The sequence below is a fragment of the Zonotrichia albicollis genome, chromosome 2 (assembly GCF_047830755.1).
Source record: "Zonotrichia albicollis isolate bZonAlb1 chromosome 2, bZonAlb1.hap1, whole genome shotgun sequence".
Lineage (NCBI taxonomy): Eukaryota > Metazoa > Chordata > Aves > Passeriformes > Passerellidae > Zonotrichia > Zonotrichia albicollis.
Genome location: NC_133820.1, coordinates 42,152,088 through 42,170,221, shown reverse-complemented (window position 1 = coordinate 42,170,221; position 18,134 = coordinate 42,152,088). Strand labels below are relative to the sequence as shown.

Genomic DNA, 18,134 nt, shown 5'->3' with positions numbered 1-18,134 from the left:
TAGAGCAGGGACAGAAACTGCTGCCCTTCCTCCCAGGTCCTGCTGACAGCTGTGTGCTCTCCTATCACTGCTCATTTTCCATAGCAAGTGCTTGATTTTGTGTTTATATCCTAGTGATCAGGGCAGCTACATGATGACTGTTCAGAGTAGTGACTGCAATAATTCCACCTTCACACAAACTGGAGTGTTTTTTAAATGTCCACTGTCTGTAAATGATACAGTGGGGAAATAGGGTAGAACTTGAAGAAAACCCTGTTCCCAAAAATCAGTAGTTTTTCCATGCCCTGGGTGGCTAATAGATATCATCTGCACTAAGGAAAAAATTGGGAAATCATGGTGATGTGATGGTATTATCATCATCATCATCATCATCACCATCATCATTATTATGTGTTTTAAGAATAATAAAAGAAAATACAAACATTGCAAATGTTTGGTCAAAGTTTTTATTGTTTTTATCATGTTTATCAAAGTTTTTTACCTTTTTTCCTTTTTTTTTCTTTTTATATTAGAAAACACTTTTGAAATTTGTATAGAACTGAAACAGAAAGGTGTCTTTTCTAAAAACATGCTCCTTCCAGCAGTCTGTCAAGCATGTAAACAAAACAAAAACACAGCAAAGGTTAATAGGTAAAATACTCTCCTTCCCTAATTATTTTACATTTTCTTTTAACCTTTAATGCCTCCACAAGTAAATGCATATTCCCCATAAACTGAGGTAGACAAATACAATTTTTCCAATGAGAATATAAGGGAAGGAAATAAATCCTTTCCTGCAATGGCACATGGCAAATAATCCTTATATATATATTAAAAAAACCCCAGAAAATAATAATTTTCCTTAAAAAATATAGGTAATCCTTCAATTATTCCCTAAGGCATAATTTAGACTGGATTCTGAAAACATTTCCCATAGCTTTGGAGAGTATTAGGAACTTTCTCACATTTAAAATATTTCCCTTCCATTCACTTGAATGGTACTAACTGAAGTCACAAATGCTCTAAAAAAGAAGAGGTTAAGTTTTGCCCATTTCTAGTGATCATTCCTTGAACATTAACATTTATTACTGAGATTTTTTAGGGTGGCTTCTCCACTTGTTTGTTTTTTTTTTTTTTTGTTACACACATTACGGTATTTGTGCTTTGAACTTTAGAGGACCTTAGATAGGTTGGAGGGGTTAGAAAGAATGGAGGCCCAAGGGTGAGAACTTGCTGCAGTTCAGTAAATGCATGTGGGAAGTGAGAATTCCTGAAGAAGACAGCAAGGGCTGTTGTGCCTCTTTCAGCAGTTTCTTCAAGCTATGAATTAATCTGTGAGTTTTCTGTGGTAATTATAATACCACAGATAAATGTGGAATGTTTAAAGGATGCAGATTAATTGTAGGGGATGTAGGAGGGAAGAGAGAAGATAAGTGCTTCTGTTTGCCTATTTATACCTTGAAGAAAAGAAGAAATGAAGAATGCTGTTTGTTTTATACATAACTCAGACCCACTAATTGTGGCACTGTCATTGCCTGTAAGAATGTGTGTAAATCTACAGTCCTGTTAAAATACAAAAAGGATTGTCCCTGCATATGTGCCCTGGAGATTATGAAGGTTTCAAGTTTCATTGAAACTTGAAAGATAGGGATAAAATGATAAACTCTGTCTGAGACTAATACAGTCCCAAATTGAGGTAGTCCTTTCTGCAGTGATGATGATGATCTCTTTTTGTGACCTTTGCCTCACAGGTTTTTTTTTCTTGTAATCAAGAATCTTTCCCATTGAATATTGTTACCAATAATTAAAACACAAGAGTCAGCTAGGGATGTACTTTCCACAACAAAACTTTTCAGCTGTATGGTTGAAAGCCCTCAGACAGAAAGAAAGGATAAATGCTTCTCAGTCTTTAAACCAGCATTTCAGAAAGCCTGATAAATTCACATCTGAAGCTATAGTAATGAGTCACAGCCTTACAGCTTTAAAGAGTTCTTAGGACAGTTATTGGTGAGTTTACTGCCCAGAATTTCAGAGATGCCTGTTCCTGACAGAGAAGCTGACGAGAATTCTGTTTATAGACCATTAGAGCTGGCAACTAGTTAATCATTATAATAATCCTGTTTTTTCTGTTTCTGTTCTTGCTCATAGGATCAGGCAGCTAAAGATAAAGCCATGCAGAGTATGGCTACAATGTCATCTGCCCAGATTATCTCTGCAACTTCCTTCCATAGTAAAATGGGCTTGCCTGGTCTCCCACGACCAGCCTACCCTGCTGTTTCTGGGGTGAGTGGATCAGTGACTTGGTGGAGTTTTCAGAAGACACTTGACTGTTTGAAAGGATGTTGGGACTTGCTCAGGAAAATCCTGAGAACTGAGACAGAAGGGGCCAAAAGGCATTGTCTCTGTAGAATAAATCTGTCATGTGGCTTCAACAGTTTTGTCCAATTCTTTGCTCACACTGACATAAAACAATAGAGTTTCACTGTGTATATTTTTTAAATGATACAAGGGAGAGAACAATCAGTTCCTTTGGATTTTCATATCACTTTCTTAGTCCAGCATCTTTTTGGAATAAATCTGTTTGGGCCATCCTGACCCTTTCTCAAGTTTATATTTCCCAATCTTTTTCTCAGCACTTTAATCAGATGGCCCTTACACAAAATCCTTAATAGAGAAAGGTCTGTCAGCATCTCTGTACCTATGAGTTGGGCCTAGTGAGCATTTGCTGAGCATTGATTTCTGCCAAAATAACTCCCATGGAACTTTCCTGGGGAAAATGATCCTTCCAAGACAGTGAGCATCATAAAAGCTTTGGAGACAGAGCCATAAGTTGATGCATAATATTTAACATTAAAGATCACTTTTGGGTCAGTCTTTTGCATATCATGAGTAGTAGTGTGTAGAATGAAAAAAAAAAGGGCAATCAGCATCTCCACAAGAATGAATCCAGGAATGTAAAAAGAAGAGAGAACTCATTCACATCTTTAAAGGTCTGTGAGCTTGCAGCTTGTATCCTCAGAAAAGAGCAAGCCTTCCTTTTCATCTCTTTCCTAAGAATGGTGACTTCTGCCTATGTGTTGTTCTCTTGCAGTTTTGGCAAGGACCATTGCCAGGCCAAGCAGGATCTTCCCAGGAGTAAGTATTCCTTCATGGAGCATCCAAAGCAGGTGCTTCTGCTGCTTTCTCTGCTGCCTGAGGAACACCATTAGCTATTACAAGATCTGTGAAATGCTAAGGCCTTAATTTTTCTTACAGTAGTGTTAAAATGGAGCTGAGCTCTCCTGAAAACTGTGTTTACCTGAGGGTGTTGAATGTCTCTGAATTTGGGTCTGAAAGTCTGAGAGGCATCCAGACCTATATCCATTTGCAAAGATATAAAGCTACTCGTAGTTGAAAGGAAAGGAAAAATAGATGGGCACCAGTGTATTAAGAGGCTGATAGGGATCTCAGAAAAACAAATCTGGAGGGAGGGCCTGCTGAACACCTGCAGGGAAATTTTTATCTGTCCAGTCCTGGCCCCTTACTGCTTTCTGAGTGTTTGCCCACGACCCTTCTCTTGCCCACACAGAAAGATAATTTCCGAAAGACACTTAAGCTACTTTCTCCCTGAGGAGAAATAATTTATCTAATCTGTCCAAACAGTCAGTGAAGAATATTTTTTGTTTGGTTGTGTTTTTATTAACCACCTCTCTTTGTGTACTTCTCTAGTGTGAAACCTTTTTCTCAACAACCATATGCTGTACAGCCTCCGCTTCCAATACCAGGTAGGTAAGGAAATGTACTTCCTTCCTTTGAAATTGTATTCCAACTTCAAAAACAGCCAGCACTCTAAAAATCTTGAAAGTTAATTAAAAAAAAAACAAAACCTATTGAAACATTTCAAAGAGCCAAAACCAATTTTTATATGATTTCCTCTTGTTACCTGTTCTCATCCTTTTACTGAGAGAGCTGAAGCTTGTGAATTTTGTTTTCTTCTTTTTTTATATTGGTTGTGTTGGGTTTTTTTTTTCTTCTTGGCTCAGCAGAGAATAAAAGTTTACATATCTCTACTGGTCTTCCACTGTGCTTCATGCTCTAGAACACTGTTCTTTGTCATAACATGATTGTGTTCCTAATTTCTTATTAAGTGGAATAACAAATGTCTTTTCCTTCTCAGCTTCCCCATTTTGAGAGATCAATGGTGACACCTCATTCTGATACTAAACAGTTTATTTCACTGCTCCTTTAGGGCTCTGTCTAAATCCTCTTAAAGTTGCTGAACATGTTTTCTCTGGTGTCAAACCAGTGTGGTTTGTCCTTTATGTCATGACCCCTGGCAGTGCTGTCTTAGCAGAGGGTGACTGGCAAGCCATTTAGAGCACAGGTAGACTGAGGGCCTTGTGGATGATATTTTTGCATGTTGAATGAAGCCATAAGGAAACTATGAGTCAGCTTTGACAGTAGGTGTTCTACTGGAAAGCCATTGCCATTTTTTTCTAAATTATTGTTATATAAATCCTGTGTGCTTAGGGTTTGAATCTCCTGCTGGCCTCTCACCTTCCCCGTCAGCACCAGCTTGGCAAGGACGAAGGGTTGCTAGCTCCAAACTTTGGATGTTAGAGTTCTCTGCATTCTTGGAACAACAACAAGACCAAGACACAGTAAGAAACACACCTTCCTTCCACCTCTCATTAATTTTGCATCTTTGGACAGCTCTTGTTCCTCATGGATGTGTTATACTACTCTATGCGTATGGAAATACTTGCTTCGTTGCTCTTTGGAGAATAGAAAGGCACCTTTGGGAAACACCAGGTATCCTCCTCTTAGAGGATAAGTAGTGAGAGAACCAGGTCTGTGCACTGTGCTTCTGGCTTCCCTGTCCAGGGTCGTGGATATTCATACACCAGAGCCCCAGGCACTGAGGTCATAAGCCCCTGCCAGGCTATTCTGGCTGTCCTGTCCAGCCTTGTAAGATAGACTCCAATATGGAACCCAAAATCAGAAGTTGCTAGGATCACATAAAGCCATGTGTTTCTCTGGTGTGCTAAGAACTTAAAATTGGTGGAACTGTGATGAATTTGCGTCAATGTGTTTCCACAGTGAAATGGAAGTAGTAAGATTTGCCTCTCTCGCTAAACTTTTTGATTCTGCATCTTGAGATGTGCTCTGGTGATGGGCTGAGATAGGAGGGTTCAGAAAAGATAGTGTTACTTGCCTGGGATTTATCTGCTCTGGGATTTCAGACTTTTCATAGGACAGGAGCATCGTGACTGAGTGACCCGTCACAGGTAACACTCTGTGTCTCAGGTTTTTGCAGACTATATGGCAGCAGCACAAGGCAACGATTTAGGAGTGAAAATAGGAAGAAAAAACCCAACAATGGTGTTTCAGAGAAGGAAAAAGTGTGAATGTATTGATAGGAAGGAAAGAACAGCATGAGCTGGTATTAGTAGAGATATTTCTATTGATTTCTTCTGCTCTTTCAGAAAACTCTATCAAATCTTCATTGACTTCCAGCAGTCTTCTGTGAAGGACAGTGGATGTTCAGTAGGTACTGAATGGTACTGAGCCATTTTCTAATTCCATGTTTTTCCTCTTTTTTCAGTACAACAAGCACCTGTTTGTGCACATTGGGCAGTCAAGCCCCAGCTACAATGACCCCTACCTCGAGGCAGTGGATATCCGGCAGATCTATGACAAGTTCCCTGAGAAGAAAGGGGGCCTGAAGGAGCTCTTTGAAAGGGGGCCAGCCAATGCCTTCTTCCTTGTCAAATTCTGGGTAAGAGAAGGGCCCTCTATAGGGTACCCATTTGCTGTGAAGGTTGTCACTTTTAAAGCTGTGACCTCCCTAGCTGTTAGAAAACTGCTGCCTCCCAACAATTTTTTTCCCCATGTAGGCAAGTTAAATAAAACAGCCACATTTCTGTCACTGTCACTTTTCTTGAGCCCACAAGATCTTTCCTTGACCCCACAAGGCACACTTTCTGGTCTGCAGCAGATGTATCTTTCACCTTGTCCATCTGTAGAGTTGTTCTTGACTACTGTCTGCAGATTTGCTAATGGTGACTTGGACCCTCTAGAATTTTTATTCATGTATAAGTAAAGAATTCAGAGGAAATTATTCTCTGCATACTCTTAGGCTTCACTTCTCTCAGTGTTGTGTAACTCCTCAGCCAGAAGCAATACTTTTCCATCTCTTCTCCTGTCTCTGTAGCTGCATTTTGTGTTATTCAATACTAATAATTTACAGATGCATACTTACTGCTGGAAGAGCAAGAGATAAGAGAAAAATATAATGAAATTGGATTATGCTGATAATATATTACTGAAATGACTTCTGGTAAATTGGTAGAAATCAGCCTGGCAAAAGCTTACTCACTCAATTTGGATTTTTGTGATTTAACTGAAATTTGCAAAAACTGTGCCATTGTGCTTCAAGGTACAAACAAAATAGCTTTGGTGATTGATATTATCATAGGAATTATGAGATTAAAAATAATAGTAGCTCAGGGCAGTTGTACAGTAGATGGCTGAGGGAATGTGTAATGGGATTTGGAGCCTTTCACCTTGAGTTTACCACGTCATTCAACCTCAAGTCAGAGTGAGATGATGAAAAATGAGCTTTTATATCTCATTCCCTTCATACAAAGTGGCACTGGAAAGCCTCCTGTCTGGTGCTTTCAGAAGGAAGAGTTAAGTGCCTTGAGATGCAACTTCCCAGCTGTCCCAAGCCTAGCCTTTCCAGAAATGAGTTGGAGAATGTTGGCTGGGAGTCTTCTTCTCAAGTGCCTGTGCCTAGAGTGTTGGTTGCTGTTGATTTTTCAGGACACATAATTTTATTACCTGCAGTCTCTGCTACTGAGCTGAGCCCTTTGTGGGATTAGCTCCTGGCAAAGTACAACAAAGCCTGCCTGGGGTGCTCAAAACAAAAGGTGGAAGATCAGCTCTGTTCTGGCTGGGAGAGAAAACAGCACCTTGCTGAGAAGCTTATCTTTTGACAGGGTATTTTGAAAGGTATTGATTGCCTTTTGTGCTTTGGAAGTTTCAAGAACCGAAAGAAAGATCTTAGAGGGAGATGTTACACAGAGAGAATTAAACACTTTGAACTCCCTGATGTGAAGAGAGAGAAATCATGAAATTGTGATCTGCTGCAACTGTGATTTATTTATCAAAATTGACAGTGTGCTTTTCTGCTTTTGTGGTTCAGTTTGGGGATTGTGATAACTTGGTTTTTAATATCAGAAGTATAAATGTGCCCTATGCACCATGTCAGACCAACCTCTGTCAGGGTTTTGAAAGATTTAGATGGTGGCATGCCATCAGGCTGGTTTTTTTCTGCTCCCACGTGAGGTGTTCAGAGGGTATCAGCTCACTGGAATTTGGCTTGATTAAAGAGATGTGACATAGGATTTGAAACAGCTGTACTCCAATGTGTGCACAAGGCTGTGGGGCTCTGCAACTCTATACTTAAAAGGACAGAAATATTTCTGGGCTTGGTTTAATATTTTGACTGTCTGATACTTTTTTTTGGTACCCTTGAATTGTTGAATCCCATCTGGAGTTAACATCAGGTTTTATTGGTGGTACCCATTACAGCTTATCACTTAGAAACAGGCAAAGTTTACAAGTCGAGTCATTAGTTAAAGGTAAGTTTCTATGACTTTTAAGAAGCAAATAAAAAACCAAACACTTTTCACAAATAAGGCAATATGATTAAAAAAAAAGGAGGCAGAAAATTAGATTTCAGCAGAAATTTTTATATCCCTCTGCATTTTCATACTTTTGTAGCAATATGTGCCAGGGTGCCTTTTCATTTTGCTGCCTGATAGCTCTGGACAACTATACAAATATGCTGTTGATGTTCAAAGATGTATTGGATAAAGCAGTTACTACACCATTGAATTTACAGCATCATTTTAGGATAAAATGGTGAGTAGAATTAAATACTTTAAGGGATGCTTTGAGACATGAAGACATGATTGATTTTGCAGAGGTTCTGAGTTGAAGTTGTGGTTGCAGGTGACAAAGACTTTAAACAAATCAAGGAATGAGTAAGTTGGGGGTGTGTATCTGCAGTTTTAGGCTTGAAGAACCCGAGGCATGAACCTACCATTGCTGCAGCAACCATTAAATATACCAGATGATCTGTTGTGTACCAGAGGCCTAATTCTAAACACCAGGGTTGAGGTTTTTTGACCTCTGTGGTAGCACTGAGGATCTAGTATGACTGAGAAAGAGATGTTCACCTTTGTTCAAAGATGCTTTAAATTATCTATACAATAGCTAAAAGTTGAGAGTTGATGAGTTTGAAACATAGTGAGTGTTGCAGTGTTTGCAATTCTTCCTTGATTTTGGCATTGGGAATTTGGTACAATGAACTGATTTTTGGACTTGGGTTGGCAAGTTGTGCATGACATCTGTGTGACATTTCTCTGTGCTCCAAGTGCATTCTAGCACACGACAATGAATGTGAGACATCAGCCTCCCAACACATGGACAGTGGCAGTCCTGCTCTTTTCCAGGCTAATATTATCTCTGCCACCTGTTCCTTGCTTCTCTCTGTGAACTCCTCCTCTATGGATCGTTATTAATAGTTTGGGGAAGAGGCGTTCTCAGGGCTTTGCACGTTAGTAGAATGGTGCACTTGCATCTTGGGGCTTTCAGAAGTTGTGAGACTCTGCATGGAAGACAGAAGGAAAAATGACAAATCAGTAATTCGGGACAGGTAGTACTTTGCACAGAGCAGTCATCTGCAGAGACATGAATCAGGGGAATTTTTGTCCTGCCCATGAAGAATGTATGTAGTAATTTCTTCTTGTTGATAGGCAAGCGATCTTCTGAGCGTCTGAGCGCTCCTTTCAGCTAAATGGAATTTACTTCTGTGGGAAAGTGCTGAAGGGGTGGGCTGGAAACTGCTGTCTTGCACCTGGCTTCTCTCCTGTCACAAGCAAATCCAGTCAAAACAGCAGCAGTGCAAACTGCCCTCAGCACCCTGCCTTGCCCACTGGATGCTTTCAATCCTGGAACTGCCTGGAGAACAAGGAATGGCAATTTGGTCTTCACGTTCACTCTGTTCTTTGTACTCCTCAGGCAGCAAACAAGACAGCAGCTAGAAACAGAGAATTTTGTGATTATTATACACAGTAATTTCACCTGCCATCACCAGAATGTCACCCTTATAGAATAGACAATAGAATGTCACCCTTATGTAAGCGGACTCTGCCAATGGCACTTTCACCAAAGTTGTCTCCCACAGTGTTCAACAGCTTATTAGCAGCAAAAGGCAGATTGAAAGATTAAATTGCTGAGGAATTTTCAAAGCATCTTTTCCAGAGATGGAGGGGAGAAAGGAGCATATTAACTTGTGGAGGGCTACTATGCTCTTCCCAGAAAAAATCCCTTCTCTTCCATCTAGAAATCCTATCTTGTAGGTAATGAAACATTATGCTTACTTCTCTGGAAAGGAGGGAATCCCAGATGTTACCCCTCCAAGCAGGCAGATTCACTCTTGCATGCAGTATGTGAATATCTGGGATGTGCTGTATCACAGATATCGCAGTGACTGTAGTTTCAGCATGTTTGGAAGTCATCAGGCAAGCTGTGGATAAGTGTGTCATCTGTGCTGAGCTTACAAAGCAAGTTAAACACATCCCAGACACATCAGATTTTTGCTATGACAGAGTTGCTCAGGTTTTTGCATCTGGAACTTCTGGGACAGAAAGCAAGAACCCTGACTTTGTCAGATAAAGTAGTTTGGTCCAGCTGGTGGCTCCTAACTCAGATTTAGCTTGTAATATGTCTCATTTATTTGATCTTTACCTTTGCCTGTAAAAGAGACTGAGAACAGCTGTTTGAATGCTGGACACCACCCAACAGCCTGAATCCTGCTGCTGCTGCCCCCGCAGTCCCACCCTGTTCTAGCAGTGGCAAGTAGGAGCCTGGAGGGGCCAGGCAGCTCAGCCCCTTCAGTGAGACTTTCCTAAATCCTGCCTATGTCTCCTTCGGCTGCCTAGGCTGGGCTAAGGAATTTATTTAAGACCATCTCATTTGTTGTTGGACATACCAGGGCATTTGCCAGAGAGGAGTTGAGGCACCTGGGTTCTAGTCACATCCAGTTACGTATAAAAAAATTCTATGCATTCTCAGACCATAAAGTGAAGATTAGCTCTCCTGCTTGATGGAGTTGTGGGAAGATGAATTTCCTTTGAATCATAGTCACTATTATTCTCTTGCATCTTTTCAGGGTGGAATGTACTGGACACAGTAAGTCAGACCTGTCTCTGCTCACCTCGGGTGCTTGCTCCAGCACTGGATGTGCTTTCACACAAGGTTTTCTTTAGAGAAGCAATGTAGTCCTGATGGTTTAGGTGTTGTGAGGAAGTCATAGGAATCTAGGCATGAAGGGCATAGTGTTTTTAGATGTCGAGCTAAATGCAGTAGCTCTTTTGGTCACTATGGTCTTGTCCTCATGCAATCCTGAGAAGTTTAACTGCATCCTTTTGTGAATTACCCCAGTGTCCAGTTGACATTTAGAAGTTAATTTGGCTATGGCAGATTACACTTTTCTTCCTCAATTTTCTGCCTTGTCTCCCTTCAGGAGGTAATCATCTCCACAGCAGGGAAAGCTAAGAGATGGGAGTTCCACTTCTGAGTTGCTCCTTGGTCTTGTATTCATGTACAGCATTGCTATTTTCAGTTCACATGTATAAACCAGGTTGCAAATAGTTCAAGAGCAGATTTGTGTGTGCTAAATAACCTCTGGTACAGGGGCAGTGCCTTTCTTAAGAAAGTGGGAACCAGCAGCTGTAAATAGATGAAAAAGCTGTGACTGTAAGGCCAGCAGTGTCTGGGGTGCTCCAGCTGCATTCTCCTGCAAACATGAGCTAAAGCTCTCAGCAAACTGCTACTGTCATTCCCTGGAGCGGCTGAAATTCCCTGTATGTATGTTTATGAGATCTGTAAAGGTGACAGGAGGAGGGTACACAGCTCCTGGTGACTGATCACTCCATGTCTGACTGTCCTAGCTCATAATATGGGACAAGCTTTAGAATAGAATGTGCAGTGTAAATGTGAGGGAGTTCCAATATGATCCCGCTGCTCCACTGCAACAGGGCTTCCAGGTACCTGATTGTACACAATGTCAGTGAATGGTGACAACTCCTTAGTTCAAACAGTATTACCGTAGTTTTACCATTAATGTTGATTAATTAGATGTTAATTGGCTGTGAAATTCTAGTCTGGCCTTGTGATGGGAGGCTTGCCAAACTGTGGGAGCACCTAGAGTAGCCTCTTAGAGCTAGTGAAGCTTTTCTCATGAAGTGCAACTAGCACTTTTCTGCTTTGCCTCGTTTTGTGTGTATATTTTTAAATTTTACCAGTGAGTCTTTTGGAGAATGTAACCTTAACTTTACTAGTGAGATGCTGAAAATGTTTATCTGGTTCTGCAAGTGTTTATGTAGCAGTGGCCTGACCAATCCTCTGTAGCCTTGACCCTTTGTTCTTTTTGACTCAGTGAGAGAATTTCTTTGGAAGAGCGGAATCAAGTCCATACATTGTGTTTATGACTCCCAAGGGAAATAGCAGAAAAATACTGTGAAGGACTCCTAGTCTAGCTCCTCTCTGGACAAGGGAAGAAGTTGATCTTTATTCAGAGAGTTGGAGTGTAGGAGAAATAAATAATGCAGTTGATTGCATTGACATGCAAGTGAATATTACAGTATTAAAGTACAGTGTTACAGTAACTTAATAAAAACCTAAACCAGAAAGGAGTAATACTGCTATTCTGTAATACAGGTGCATTTGTGGTACAAAGAAAGTAGCTGCATAACTACAGTTATTTAATACCAAGGTCTTCAGCATGGTCATAACAATTCACTGGAATAAGCTGTCCTGCCTTCTGCTATCCCTGCTGCTGCTCATCCTCCCAACACCTTCTATGTTTGAGCAATTCCTCAGTGAGCCTTGTAGTACAGCTACAGAGATGTGTGTCAGTACAGCAGGAATGGGGAAGCACAAACTGCTCTGGAAGACTAACACTGCTCTCTCCTGGCGTCAGGACCAGTCTGGCATCAAACTACAACTCTGAGGTGCAGTTTCTCAAGTGTCTCAAGCCAACCCAAGTATGTGTTGCTATGAAAATAGGCAATCTTTTTGCCCTTCTCTTTTGTGATGCCACAAAGGCAGCAGCAAGCTCAGGTGTCTACAGAAGGGGAGAAAACTTGACACTTTCTAGACTGACCTAAACCTTTTGTGAAGTTGCTCCTTAAGACAACTAAGCTAACAGTATTTATTATCTCATGGCACTTAAGAGACAGGTATTTTGCATGGCAAAGAAAGACGGGCATTCATTATTGTGGTGGTCAAGTTCTACCACATTGCTTGTCCTTAGTGCAGCTCTTGAGCTCAAATAAAAATCTCTTCACTGACATTGGTTAAGAAAACCCTGCTAGAATGGTATCTAACGCTGTCTTAGTCACACTGTAGCAGAAACACACTTTCTTCTGTTTCCTCTTCCCTTAGCTCAGCTGGAAGAATAATATGCTTTGGAGCAGCCTATGGGAACTGATCCTTGCTTTTAGGCTGATGTGAATTAGCACATGGGCTTGTGGAGCACAGAGGAGCTCTGCCCTTTCAGTTTTGAAGGGGAGGGAGCTGAGCTGGGCATTCCCACACACCCCTAGTGTTTCTAGAGCTTAAGTGATCTGCCACTTGTTTCATAACTGTGGTTGGAATGACCCCTGGTGGAAGCTTCAGACAGCCAGGATTTTTAGGAGTTCTGTTCCAACAGGAGGCTTTAGTTGGCCAACCTTAGGCACTCACATTTGAAAACTGTGGCTGCTACTGGAGATGGGTTTGAATTCAGGTGTAACTGGGCCGGATCCATCAGTAACCTACATTCCTTATGTTGCATCCTGTCTATTTACATTTGTAGTACCTGAGCCTGATGTGTGTGTGTACTCACACATTCCTTTTCCCTGCTGTCTCTTTTCCCTTACTATGTTCTTAGGGTGGAAAAACTTTATTGCTGTTGCTTTATTATTTTTTTCCTTCCTGGTGAGTCAGGCCAGTCTAGCCTGTCTGTTGCACTGCTCTGACTCTGCAGTCTGCTCTCCACATGCTTTGTGAGTACCTCCAAGGCATGTCATGTTTTTCATGTTAGGAGGATATTCCACCAGATTTCCCCAATGTGTATGCAAACCCACACCATTTTTTGAAGTGGAAATAGGATTTTGTTCAGTACTCTTCAGATTTCTCCTGCTGGCTCAATGCACATTGGTCTGCTTAAGGAGCTGTGGACAATCCCAATACTTCACTATCCTGGCTGTGTAAAGTAATGGTGAGAAAATGCCACAACCATCTATTGATAATCATCTGAATATTTTTTGTTCTTCTTTTTGGCAGGCTGATTTGAATACCAATATTGAAGATGAATCCAGATCTTTCTATGGTGTTTCTAGCCAGTATGAGAGCCCAGAAAACATGGTCATTACCTGTTCCACCAAAGTGTGTTCCTTTGGAAAGCAGGTGGTAGAGAAAGTAGAGGTAAGGAGTAGACACTTGGGTGCAAGATTCTCTCTGGCTGCCGTTTTGTCACTTCGGGTATTTGCATCCTGCCTTTGTATCTCAAGGCAAAATATATCTCATGCTTCTTGTCAGGGAGATGGATGCCATAGATGTAAGATCACTCAGCCTGCAAAATGCTTGTCTTAGGATTTCACTGAAGATCTGCTAGTGTTTGCTACTTTCCCTTTAAATCTCAGTTTCTGAGGAGATGTAAATACATATGACTCTTAGCTCTGCTGATGCTCTGGGGCTTTTTGGGAAGCAAAAGAAAGCTAGGGAACACAGATGTGTTTTGTAGTCCAGAAATGTGAAAACATATAAACAACACCTCACTCTCACCAGTGTTTTCAAACAGATAATTTCTAAACTATAGCTATTAATTTGACTGCAATAATTTACAGACTATAGCCTTACAGCTTTATTAGATCTAGAGCTTATACACTTACAGCTTGAGCAACAGCAAATAACTGGGTTATGCATAGAACTGGCATTGAAGAAATTCTTTTTGATGCCACATTCCGCTGCTAAGAAAACTGCTTTGACATGCCCCCTGCTGCCCTGTTTCTCAAGGAACCTCAGGATGCAGAAGCATCTATGTGCAGAACACCAGCTGTTCTCATGTCAGCAGTCAGTTCAAGGTGCATCCTTCCCCAAAATCCATCTCCAGGCACATGATAGGCATGCCTGAAGTTAAGTATTTGCAAAGGGATAGAGGAGCTAAAGGGAGGTGTCATGGTGCACATGAAAGACGACCAAGCCTCTGGGGTCAGAGAAGGTTACAGGCATTTAAGGGTCTGCTGTGAAATCATAGAATATGGCTTCAGTTTCTCTTCAAAGGCAGATAAAATATATAGGAACCAAGGTGGGAATGTGAGCAAAAAAATCCCTCTGGGTATCATTGGCCAGACCCTTTTTTAAGTGGGGGGCATAAATTCTATGTTCTCTCACACAGATCCCAGAAGGCTTTAGTCTTTTTAACTATAAAGCATCCTGAGCATAGTATATTACTATCATTACTTCCTGGTCTTGCTAAAGCAGTAGTTATTAACTTTTTCAGTTTATTCACACTTAGTACTTTTCCAGTAGAGATGCAGATGGGACTGTAGGTGTCAATCGGTCTGTTCCTCTTAGTTACCTTTCACAGTGCCTTGAGGGTTTGCTGCTCAGAAGCTGGAACCCACCATTCTCAAGAAAACAAGAAATCAAGCTAAAGAACTTGGAGGATTCAAGGGGACTGACCTTGGTGCAAAGTACTGTGGTCACTGTTCATAAAATTATTTAAAAGTGCCACTGTAATTCTTCTGTTCTGAGTGCCTTTTTGTGACAGTGTCACTGGTGTGCCAGCACAGCCCCACGTGCCCCTCTCTGTTTTGCCCTGCAGACAGAGTATGCGCGCTACGAGAACGGACACTACTCCTATCGCATCCACCGCTCCCCTCTCTGCGAATACATGATCAACTTCATCCACAAACTCAAGCACCTTCCCGAGAAGTACATGATGAACAGTGTGCTGGAGAACTTCACTATCTTACAGGTAGGGATTTGAGCTGTTTTCATTGCAACTTGGCAACATGTAAGCACCATGCAGGAGGTCACTGTTGAGAGTCAAAGCAGATTTCCTTTTATAGCTCAGCATCTAATTGAACTTAATTTCTTTCATGTGTATTGCACTTCAAGACCATTTATGGAGCTCTTGAGATGGTAACTCATGCAGAGGAGCAGCAAAAGAATTTGAGAGACCTGGGTAAGAGAGAGATAAAAAGAAAAATAAAGGGAGAGCTCATGAGGCAGAGAGACAAAGGAAGGGGAATAATGAAAAAGTCAGTGAAGGAAATGCTCATTCCACTATTTCACAAATATTGAGGTCCTTTCTGTGCCCTGGCCCTTTTTGCAAGGTAAAAAAACCCATAAGGGCATTGTTGAGCGGCTATAAAATTTTTCTTTGGGAAAAGTTCTTCACTGACCATGTTAGGGAGGAAAGAAAATTGGTTCCTCAGGACCACCTGGGACCTGTACAGAATATGGAGACATGCAGAGGAGTTGTGGGGAAACTCTGTGACACCTTCTGAATCACTGCAAACTCTAGCTAGGTCAGGATCATAAGGCTACAGCAATTAGATTTCCATTAGTGTTTTGTTATACTGGGAGCGTTTCCAGGCTCAGATGCAGCAGCCTAAATTTGGGAAGAGGGCAGACAGCTTAAAAAATGGATTTTTCTAATGGACCGAATTCTGTGTTCACCTCTGTAAGAGGCATCACTGATCTTTGCCCAGAGAACATGAGGCTGGGTAAGTAGAAGAGATGCTGGTGGCTGTATGAAAGACTGGAAATCAAAGTGGTTTTCATTCCATTCTCTGAAGATCTTTGATAACTGCAGGCAACTCGTTTCACTGCTCTGTGGCTCAGACACATCAGCTATAAAATTCAAGGTTAATATACATCATAGGGCATTAAGTTTACTCTTTCATGCTTGTATTAAGGTCTTAAACATCTGGAGGAAATGAGGAGTAATAATGCTGAGAGTTCTTTTATATGAGCAAAAGCATGAGAGGGGCAGAGACAGAGAGATGGAAGACTTATGTGCTGTAATCCATACAGGGGAACATTGTAGCTGCCTTCTGCATGTTTCATTCCTCAGTCAGGGCAGCATTTCCTATAAATTCTAAGAAAAAACCTGTCACATGGTTATACTTCCTCAGGGGCTTTGTTTTGAGAAATCTCATGTCCTTCCCTATCTCATGTCCTTCCCTTATCTTCCCTTCCCATGGGAAGGCATGTCCCAAGTGGGAGGTGGCACACACTACCTTGCAGTGCTGTGCAAGATGAAAGTGCTGCTCCCTGAGCAGCAGCATGGGCATTTCCCACTCCCCATTGCAGAGATGAAAAATGCATTATGTAAGACATGTTGGTAGCCCTCAGTCCCCACTACCACCTTTGAGACAAGTCTAATTATATTTTTATAAACCCTTTAATGAGCTTAGAATACCCCTAATCCCATAAGCATCATTTATCTTGCTTGACAATTTTCTCTGGATCTAGAACTCACCAAGATTTCAGAGCCCGTTTTTCAGAAAAGGGCCTGGTGCCTTAGCACATCTGGATGTATATAACTCACCACATCTTGCAGAAGAAAGGACTTCAACTGCAAATCGAATCATGATGTAAGAAAAGAAAACAGACCAAAATCATACTGCTAAAATTAATAGGAAAGTTTGAAAACAGCTATTTTCCTCCTGTTTTCACAAGAACAGTTGGGCTTTGGTACAGTTCAAGCCTCCAGCTGTAATGGTTTTCTTCTGCAGTTGAGCTTGTGCTGCTGCTGCTAAAAATCTGTGTTCTCCAGCAGGAGAGAACTTTAGCTATGGCACAAACTCAGGTGACAAGAATGTGCAAAGCTGTGCAGTGACAGAGAGGGAAGCTGAGCTAGGAGTTGTGAGAGCAATATTTCTCTTGTCTCTGCCACCTAGTGCATGCTGCAGAAACTAGGACAACACTGCTCCTTCACCATGCCGCTGACAGAGTCACGTTGTAGAGACACTAAAGGGTCCTGAGGGGCCATAGAAAAAAAATGGGAAAAAAGGAGCTTCTGTAAGAATGCATGAGTGTAGCAGCCATCCTTCTCCCAACATCTACAGTGTATGGAATGGGAGGTGTAATGGAGTCAAATCTGTAAGTCTCCTGTAACAGGAGTTCTATTCTTTAATCCTTGTGTTCTGTGTCTACCATTGACAAGCAGGAGCAGATGAGGGAAAACAACTGTCTATGGTTGTGATATACCAATATTTGTGTGAACAGAAGTGGGTGTGCCACAGGAGGGGGCCCCTCTATACGCAACAAACAGAGCAAGAAGAGCCTTTTTTTCCAGAGTGAAACACTTTCACTCTGCTGAAATCTGCAACATCAGGGGTGGGAAGTAGAGAACCTGCTTCCACTGATGTGATCACTGCTTAGTCACAGTGAACTTTTTGTCATCTCCCTGTCTCTTCACTGCATTGTAGTTCTGAGGATGCAAAAGTGCTGTGGTTTGTGGACCAACCTTTGTGTATTGATCTTGCACTTCTCTGTTCTTTGTCCATTACTGACTTTCTGCTTTGTGTTAAATGTGTTGGAATACATAAGCAGAGAAATAGCAGTTGCCATTTCAGCTTCTTCTCCTTTTCTGTCTAGGTTGTGACAAACAGGGACACACAGGAGACCTTGCTGTGCATAGCATATGTTTTTGAAGTATCAACTAGTGACCACGGTGCCCAACATCACATCTACCGGCTGGTGAAGGACTAGAGACTCTCTGCCTGAGTTGTCCATGGAATGCGTGTCTAAGAAAAAAGTCTGTGCTTGAACAACCCCTGCCCCCCCCCAAACCAAACTGAAAAATAAACTGCAGATATTGTGTATTTTCAGAAAAGTACCTCTGAGCTGGTTTGTGATTGATAGAGTGAAGTTTCCATCTCCAGGTTTGTGCAAATGGGCAAAAGATTTGGAGTCAAGGAAACAGGCAAATGACTGCTTTAGGGTCTCACCACAGTCAGCACCCTATGAAAAGCATTTCCCACAGTGCACACCCAGGGTGTGATTACACACATAAAAGGAGTGTGCGCACCTGAGCATACAGG

The 18,134-nt window shown here is 41.5% G+C and overlaps 1 protein-coding gene across 3 annotated transcripts in view; it reads left to right on the top strand.

The window, feature by feature from the left end:
- The window catches only part of TEAD4 (TEA domain transcription factor 4), a 50,921-nt gene extending 32,992 nt beyond the window's left edge, over positions 1-17,929 (top strand). For all 3 annotated transcript variants that reach the window (XM_074534939.1, XM_074534938.1, XM_026797722.2), the window contains 8 exons: positions 2,128-2,262; positions 3,071-3,114; positions 3,688-3,743; positions 4,489-4,619; positions 5,564-5,737; positions 13,360-13,500; positions 14,903-15,055; positions 17,689-17,929. In XM_074534939.1, the coding sequence (XP_074391040.1) occupies positions 2,152-2,262; positions 3,071-3,114; positions 3,688-3,743; positions 4,489-4,619; positions 5,564-5,737; positions 13,360-13,500; positions 14,903-15,055; positions 17,689-17,802 (924 nt within the window). In that variant the 5' untranslated portion in view covers positions 2,128-2,151 and the 3' untranslated portion in view covers positions 17,803-17,929. The remainder of the gene's footprint in view (positions 1-2,127; positions 2,263-3,070; positions 3,115-3,687; positions 3,744-4,488; positions 4,620-5,563; positions 5,738-13,359; positions 13,501-14,902; positions 15,056-17,688) is intronic.
- The last annotated feature ends 205 nt before the right edge of the window (positions 17,930-18,134 follow it).